Source organism: Palaemon carinicauda, chromosome 25 (genome assembly GCF_036898095.1).
Source record: "Palaemon carinicauda isolate YSFRI2023 chromosome 25, ASM3689809v2, whole genome shotgun sequence".
Taxonomy (NCBI): domain Eukaryota; kingdom Metazoa; phylum Arthropoda; class Malacostraca; order Decapoda; family Palaemonidae; genus Palaemon; species Palaemon carinicauda.
Genome location: NC_090749.1, coordinates 198,668 through 207,665, shown reverse-complemented (window position 1 = coordinate 207,665; position 8,998 = coordinate 198,668). Strand labels below are relative to the sequence as shown.

At 39.8% G+C, this 8,998-nt stretch overlaps 1 protein-coding gene across 3 annotated transcripts in view; it reads right to left on the bottom strand.

Annotated features, from left to right (window-relative positions):
- Positions 1–4,225: 4,225 nt before the first annotated feature.
- Positions 4,226–8,998, bottom strand: part of LOC137619195 (ketosamine-3-kinase-like) — a 62,384-nt gene continuing 57,611 nt past the window's right edge. For 2 of the 3 annotated variants that reach the window (XM_068349380.1, XM_068349381.1), the window contains 2 exons: positions 6,476–6,598; positions 4,226–4,591 (listed from right to left, as the gene is read on the bottom strand). In XM_068349380.1, the coding sequence (XP_068205481.1) occupies positions 6,556–6,598 (43 nt within the window). In that variant the 3' untranslated portion in view covers positions 4,226–4,591; positions 6,476–6,555. Of the gene's footprint in view, positions 4,592–6,474; positions 6,599–8,998 lie in introns of those variants that run through there. The other variant, XM_068349382.1, reaches the window with a different exon arrangement.

Genomic DNA, 8,998 nt, shown 5'->3' with positions numbered 1-8,998 from the left:
GAGTTCCCAGGCCCGACCTATATGAAGAAACCTTAAACGTAAAAGGAGTAAGGTTTTATGTTAACCTGTAGTATAATTCACCTACAGAAAATAGAGAACTCATCTTAGTTAAGTAAGACGGTCTCAGATAAAAAAAGGGCAGAATGGCCTGTGCCCTAAAGGTACCGGCAACTCCAGGGGAGAACGGCATTGCCGCCAACATCTTAAGTGCCCAAAGGCACGGGTACCAATATCCGCACCCATAGGCTAGTATTAACCCCGCCGCCAGAGACAATAATGCCGGCAGTGGCAATAGTGGCCAAGGGCGGCGGAGATAACGGTCAGGGATTCCGCAGAAAACACCTTGCCCAAAAGATAGGCAGTGACGCCGTCACCAGTGGCAGCACAGCTGTAAGAAGCAACATTACGCCAAAACGGGTACTATAAAACAGATTTTGAGTAAGAAAAATCTATATTTGGGTGTCAAAAGGTGGCGACATAACCGTTGTTCAGGCGTTGTCATAGGCAGGTATGCCAAATATACCAGCGTTGCCGGAAGCACCGGCATCACGCTACGGGGTAAAATCATCGCCGCTATCCTCTTATGTGACTTAAGGCGCTGACACAGTCAACCCCTCCTACAGACCAGTACTAGCCCGCCGCCAATAATGGCAACATGTAGCATGGCGGCCCCATGGATTCGCCGACGAAGAAAACATTTGCCATCATGGTACAAAAATTGCCTTTAGTAACAGCACACTTAGGTAACAACATTGCCATCTCCCAAGGCTCTTCTAAAGCAGAAGCATAAGAACAATCCCTTATACGAGGCTTCATCTGCCGTCAGTAACGGCAGTGTTGGTAAGAATGGCAGCAAGGTCAGACGACAATAGTTCCCACAGAAACATCATGCCGTAAGCAAAGGTTGTGGTGGTACAGGCCACACTGCCTTAAATAGCGACGTATCACTATCGTATGCCCAAGAGAAGGAATGCCGTCGGAGACGATGTAGCCGTAAGTACCGGAAATCCCGTCAGTCTGACAACTCGCTCTTACATAAAGGAGTATGCTGACGGGTCTATAAGACCAGAACCCCGAAGGGATTAGGCCTCACCACAACAATAGCAAAAACACAGCAGTATAAATAAAATTCAGTTCGATATCAGTAACGGGAAGACTCGCCACGGAGAGGTGTAAAGACAAAGTAAAAATATTACTACTCTATCTAAAATACTCATAGGCTAGGATATGGCAGCACACAACTGTCAGCGCATCAACAGGAAAAAACTCACCCTTCGCTAAGGGGAACACGATAGAACTACCGTAAGCCAACATGAGAACATATGAATGAATGTAACATAATGGAGCAACGAATACGCCGTCGAAGGATAGGCTAGGCCTGGATACGACTAAATTAGATAAGTGAGCTCACCCTTCGCAAAGGGGAACTCCAAAAAAATGCGCCTTCCTAGCCCTGAGAGAATTCAGATGATTGTAGCACGATGGCCAAGAGCCTAAACGGTCAGAGTATCGAGGAATGCCAACAATTGGGACAAAAATCTCGATATGACTGAGAAAAACCTTCCCGAGGAAAAAGAACACTGTCAACGAAACCGGAACTAAAGACCAAAAACGAAAACGGTGAGTCCTTGTCCAACTTACCGTCTCTAGGCTAGGCTAGCCGAAACTGATACGAACTCAAAAAGACATAAAAATGCAATGTAAATGCTAACTTAAAATAGAGCCAAAAGCATCGAAATGCTAAAAAAACTACTGGCTAACGTGAAACTTACCAAATAAACAAGTGAACACGACAAAGAAGCGATCAGGTACGAAACCCGACGCCATGGCTAGCTGGACTCGAAGCGATCAGGCTTCCTCTCGCACAATAGGTAAAATCTAACTCCCCGACCAAAGCAAAAACAGCTAACACAAAAGGCAAAGAGAGGTAGGTACTCAACTTTGACGAAGAAGAGGAAGCCGACATACGAAGAAAATCTTCGAGAAAAGGTGAAAAGAGCGCACACAAAAATATCACACAGAAGCAAACAAGCTGCGGAGAAAGAAAGGAGCGGCAGGGTCATACGGGAGCACCGAAAGGTGATAGGATATGTAACGGCTCCTCACTTATCCTTCCCCTTAGAGGATTAGACTGGGAAAGGTCTATTCGGGGTGCAGATATCTATGGTTATCTTAGGATACGTCCCTGATTATACGCAATATCTTCGGATAGTCGTTCCGGGGGTTAGAACTCCGTGATACCTGACGGTAATTCTCTTTTAATATCAATCGCAGAAATATTATACAGTAGAAAGTTGCTGGAGGGAACTTCCATCAGGACGACACGGCTCGAGCCCAAAAATGAATTTAAAGATAACAGTTCATAATAAAAATAGCTCTTATCTCTAGTTTCATTAGATCTTTGGAGAAAAATTAATTAACATGCAAATATGAGAAGTAAAAAATACTCAAGAGACGTTAATACACTTGTCCTTGTCTGCCTTAAACTCTGGACCATAACGTTCCTTCTCAATGACGACAGTGTGCTGAAGTATCGTCATCCAAGAAAAATCTCTTGAACAGTAAAAAAATACAAGTTTTCAATAGAAAGTTTAATCTTTCATCAGTCTACTCGAGCCAATCTCAATTTTGTCTTATTTTTCTGATCTCCCAAGGTATGAACAATTATGCTTCTAATAGCAATTGCTGTAGCCGAGCTTTGAGGCCCACCTTTGTTTGATGGATGGAACAATATGGAATTTGGATGGATTTATAATCAATAAATTACGGATTTTGAATATCACACAGTGACAGGGTCAGCAAGAGGCACATTACCAAAGGACAAGGGTTTGTACTGCATAGGAACAAATATGTCAAACTGCAGATTATATGGAATTCAATAATAGAGGTTTAACTGGCGTTCTGGGTAAAATTTCTATTTGAACAGTAATTACCAATATTTGCATCAATATGTACACTCAAAGTGTTCGCTGATAAGGACAAAGTACATTTCTGGGTCGACCTGTGAAAAGGGTCCTTCTTATCTCTTTTCTGATATAAATACTTCCAAATATATCAGAGAAAGTTAAAGCATGGAATGCAGAGGTTACTACCCTCGCGCGAGCACCCTAAGGGCGTCGTGTATAAAGAAAGGGCGTGTGATAACCACTATTCACAGGTCGCCTTCTATTAAGATCAATCCTTCATCAAAAGGGGAGCCGCCCTAACGGCACCAACCGAACTCACCTGATCCACTCAGCGACGCCTGCCTCGAGCGCCCTCTACTCATCCTTCTGTTGGACTTGTACTAACGACGATTGCTTTGTTTTGTGTCTCGCTTTTTTGCTGTTTTTGTGGATTTCTTCATCATGGCTGAAGCTCTCCTTACTCCTACATCAATGTTAAGTACCACAGATTGTTTTGACAGTTTTTTAAGTACCGGGCAAGTTTGTGTTAAGTAATAGGAAGTGTTTTTAATGCGTTCGGCCTTGTGCCTTCCGAGGCTCACGCGGCCATTTTTATTGTTTACGCTCAGTGCGTTTTCTTTTTGCTATTACGTTGCCCTTTTGGTACTTTTGTCTTGTTAGGTTCATTTAATCTTAATTTAAGATCCTACCCTACATCTTGACTCTCACAAGATTGTGCAATACTCTACAAATAAATAAGACATTGTATTATCTCTACAGTACTTTCAGATTCTGTAAGTGCACTAATCCTTACATTCAGTTCTTAATACAGTATAACCAGTTCTTGAATTTCCGGTAAATGCTAGAATTACAGTTCTACACATTCCATTAAACATATTTTAATAATCAATACTTTAAAATACAATTTTCCTGTTTAACCCAGATCACCAGAAATGTCTTAATTAAAGTCTTTTTCTTAACCTCTATAAGTAACTAAATTGCTTCTATTGGTCCTTATGATTTCACTGTATTGTTTGAGGTAAGAAGCACTGAAACCCCTTATTATAATGCTTTAGCTGGATCTATTTTTACCAGCAATAGTTCAGGTGTGAAACTTCAATCTTTCTTTTCATCTGCAAACTTATTAAAATATTTCTATGCTAGTTAACAAGGAACATCATTAAGAATATACTCAGGGGTTGTGTTCCCCTCTACATTAGCTATTCCAATCAAAATAGTTCACTAAAGTCCATTTCTTTTAGCGAGGCAGATTTGCAACGACTCGCAACGGTGCCCTTTTAGCTCGGAAAAGTTTCCTGATCGCTGATTGGTTAGAATTATCTCGTCCAACCAATCAGCGATCGGGAAACTTTTCCGAGCTAAAAGGGCACCGCTGCGAGTCGGTGCAAATCTGCCTCGCTAAAAGAAATGGACTATAGTATTACACTGATGAATAAAAGCCGATTATCATGATGGGGACATCGCGTCGACAAAACGCCACACCAAAGAACTCCAACATGAGAGAGAGAGTTTTGCCATAACTTGAAACTTGTTCTCTTGAGTAAGGCATCGTTCATACACCTCCTATCTTCATCGACATCACTAAACGCACCACATCCTTGTAGCTATCACGACGGCTCAACTTTTAAGTCATCGGTAACTTGCGGTTCTTCGTGCTACCTTTGAAATCGGCTTATCATCATTGCCTGGAAAAAAAATATCTTGCTTTAATAATTTGAATATCTTGTAAATTTTATGCTTGGGAGGCTACAAATATTATTCTATATCCTATCCCCTAAGGACTCTTAAGGATTCCTAAAATGGATTTACAAATGTCATTTTGCTCCCCTTCTATGAAATACTTATAAGTAATGGGCCTTTAAGAAAAATGGAGTCCATAGAAATCAAAATGAATTTGTTTCCACGACATTTTCCCTAAACTTTATTCCAAGTCTTGTGGAAAAAATTAACACTATGATTCCTTCAAACATTTATTATTACAATGAATATTACTAGCCAAAAAAAATTCACCTAAACCTAATACAGTAACATTTTTCATATTGCTTTTTCTTTTAACAAAATCAAATCCAAAATCATAATAATTTACAGATGTACCTGGTAACAACAGCTTCCTCATTACCCCAATTTGAAAAGGAAATTCAATGTCTTTACCTTTCAAATTCAACTCCCACTGAAAAGTCTTCAAACCAGTTTACTTCAAGTTCTTAGATGACAGACAGAAAAAAAAGTTGACAGTATATACACCTATATAATCATATATTCCTTTATTATGAGACTAAAATTCTATTGTGTATCTTTACACAAGTGGCATGCATTTCTATTAATACATCTAGACTCATTTGGTCTATACAAACTAGTATTTAAAGTTTAAACGTTGTCTTCAATGCCATCTCAAACACATCTTTAAAATAATTTTTAGCAAGTTTATCATCATCATCTCCTCCTACGCATACTGACGCTGTATTGGTCTGCGGACTGTGGCCAGACGTAGCACGCAGACTGCTGGTGTCGGAGTGCCGACCACACTCGGTTTCACTACAGTGGAATACCCAGAAATCTGGGTAAAAGGTAAACAATCAAGGATGAACTGGGCACTGGGCACCACCCCTTTACTTTATACTAGGCAAGGGGACCCAGCTAGAACCTCACTTGCCAATTTTTTCATGGGTTCCCAGTCTCTCTCCGCAGGGCTATCCACGAAGTTCTAAATAAGAGGAGCAGTATGCTTTCTAGGTAAGATTTATTTGTATATAAAGGTAATTGAACATAAGGAAATGAGCTTAAATATTACAAGGGGAGAGAGAGGACGCTTCAGGCTGGAATGGGGGACCTCTCACCTGAGGAGCATACTGAATGAGGATCTACAACAAAATACATTTAATACAAAATTGAAGGAGAAAAAAGTAAAATATGAAAATGCAGGTATACAAAACCAGGAGAGGCATAAATATCTCCAAACAGAACCTCTTCAGAATTAATCCAATTGAACATTTAATCCACATACATGTACAACCCAAGCCAAACACAACTGTATATACATTGGGGCAAAACACCAATGCAATTTGAATAACCTTGTGTTACAATCAAAGGCATTGCAAGACCTTGCACATGTGACCTGTGTCTACATTCTTACCTTTATATCAAAAAGACAAAAAAAAATGGATTTTGACGTAGGCATAATCTATTTTTGGGCTCGAGCCATATCCTGATGGAAGTTCCCTTCGCCTGCTTTCTACTGTATAATATTTCTGCGGGTGATATTACAAGAGAATTACCGTCGGGTATCATGGGGTTCCAACCCCCGGAACAACTATCCGAAGATATCGTGTATAAGGAACTTTTTATCCTCAATGCGATACACAAAAGGGACGGCTAAAGATCGCATACACCATCAAGACAGAGTTCAGGCTTAATGAAGAACCATACCTTATTGCGGTTCAAGATCCACAAAGAGTGAACAGTCTGGATAAAAATCTCCAACTACCTCATGCGTAGGGTTTACGTCTACTAAAGAGTCCACTGCATTAATATCCTAAGAATCCCCATCGTCAACAATTGCTTGTCCTCACCTAGCACTTTCATAAGCAGAGGGGAGTCCAAATCGCTCTCGCAACTTATCTTCAATAGGCTTCAATACAGGAAGCAATCTTCATAAAATAAATTTCTGGAACATGATCACCGCTGCGTTGTCACTGAAAAATGAGAAGAAGGGGTCATGAGACTAAAAATGATTGAGCTTACAATAAATTAATAAAAAATTTCAAATGCTTTATAATTAAGTACAGTAGTTTACTTAGATATAAAAATATTTAAGATTATTTCAACACAAACCCATTATTGTTAGAACGCAAAGGGCCTCGTTAGATTTTGCCAATCGTCTCTCTCTTGAGATTTTAAATTAATACTTTTACATTCATCACCACCTACTTTACACCCACAATACTCAGCCATATAGGCCTGGGTCTTCCAACTCTTCTATTGCCCTGTGGAGCACAGTTGAAAGTTTGGTAAACTTATCTCTGGGGGAGTGCGAAGAGCATGCCCAAACCATTTCCATCTACCCCTCGCCATGATCTCATCCACATATGGCACTAGCGTAATCTCTCTAATAGTTTTATTTCTAACACTGTCAAGTCATTTAACTACAATTTTTTTCAAATCTATAAAATCTGTTTGATATTGTTTCATTGTTATACCACAATTCATGTCCATACAGTTTATTATAAATTTTCTATTCTAGAACACCATCAAAGTATGGTTCCATACAACGAAAAACTATAGTCCTTGCACACATTCCGTTAATGACACCAATTAAAGGTAGCATGAAGCTACGTTTGATAATACTGCTCATGGTCTTCTATTTACACTCTTAATATAACATCCCCTATACAATCGTAGCTAAAAATTAGTTCTTTCCTGATCCCAAATGCCTGTATCACTTCTTAACCCTTTTACCCCCAGGCTATTTGGCAATTTCCAACCCTTAACCCCCAGGCGTTATTTTTTTCAAGCACATTTTGCAGAATATTTATTTTAAATTGCTCTAACAGCCTTAATTTTCGTCATAGAGAGGTCAGGTTGGTCTCATTCTCTTGGAAAATGCCTGAAGTTTCTCAAAAAATTATCAAAAATATGCAAAAAAAAAATTTAAATAGAAGTTTTTTGCAAGGACGTACCGGTACGTCCATGGGAGTAAAGGGATGAGTTTTGTGAAACGTACCAGTACGTCCTTTGGGGGTAAAAGGGTTAAGACATCATGAGCAAGGTATGCATTTCATCACATAACTTCCTGTTAACTGCTAATCTATTATCAGTAGAGCTTGTGATATCTTCAGCTCTTATCAATATCATGGTATCACTTTATTAGAAATTATGAAAACTTAATTCCTATAATTCATCAGTCGACCTAATATGAAAGGCACACCAACCAAAACCACTTGCGAGATACTCGTTACTACGTACTGACAAACTTCCACAGACAAAGACAAAAATTCTACATATCTCAAGCTGTCTCCTTTATGTCCCCCCCAAAAATAAATTTAACTTGCAAGTTTTCTATTTAGACCTTGCAAAAATTATTCTTTATTAACAAATTCCATAAAAATGATTGAATTCACACAAAAATCAGGCATATCAGAAAGTTCATTCCGACACAAGTTCTTATTTTTTCCACAACGTATTTCACTATCATTCAAATGGAATAGTTTCTACCCGCTGTGCGTCTGGGCTCAAATTTTCTTCAGTGCAATGCTTCCAGAATCAATATTTAGGATATATATTTATTAGTCAAACTTATCAGCTTCTTATTATAACAAACCAATTCATATATACTAAAATCTAATGATTTTCAAAGTAAGGAATTGTTTCACTCCTAATAAACATCGTTAGATTGGAATAAATAGCCTCCTTAGAGTCCGTTGCTATAGGCCCAAAGAGGACGGGGGTGCTCATGGAAAGAACCGTCACTCCTATATCTCCGCAGAGAAATAGCCAATTAGAAGGCAACGGTACGAGTAAACTTAGTAGTTTAAGCAATCAACGCGTCGATTAACGAGCAAGAGTCTACAGCAACCCGAGGGCTGTAACAACAAGTTGATAACCTCAATAGAAAACACCCGGGATTGGGAACTAACCTATAGAGTTATCACCCATCTATCCAATCCACCCCCTGAGAGGAGAATGGGCAAATTGATAGAAAACCAATAATCATATGTAGAGGTTATTTCCATGGCGGGGTCTAGAAGAGCTTTCGCAAAAGGGATTCCAAGGCCCAGCATACATATAGAAGCCTCAAAAGTTGAAGGAGTAAGGCCTTTATGTTAATCTGTAGTTGAATTCACATACAGTCAGTAGAGAACCCATCTTAGGTTAGGTAAGGCAGTCTCAGATATAGAGGACAGAAAGGCATGTGCCCTAGAGGTACCGGCAGTGCCAGGGGGGTAACGGCATTGCCGTCAGCGTCCTATGTGCCCTAAGGCGCTGGTACAGACATCCACTCCCATAGACTAGTACTAGCTCCGCCGCCACTAACAGCAATGCCGTCAGGGGCAATGGTGCCTAGGGGCGGCGGAGATAGCCGGCAAGGGTTTCCG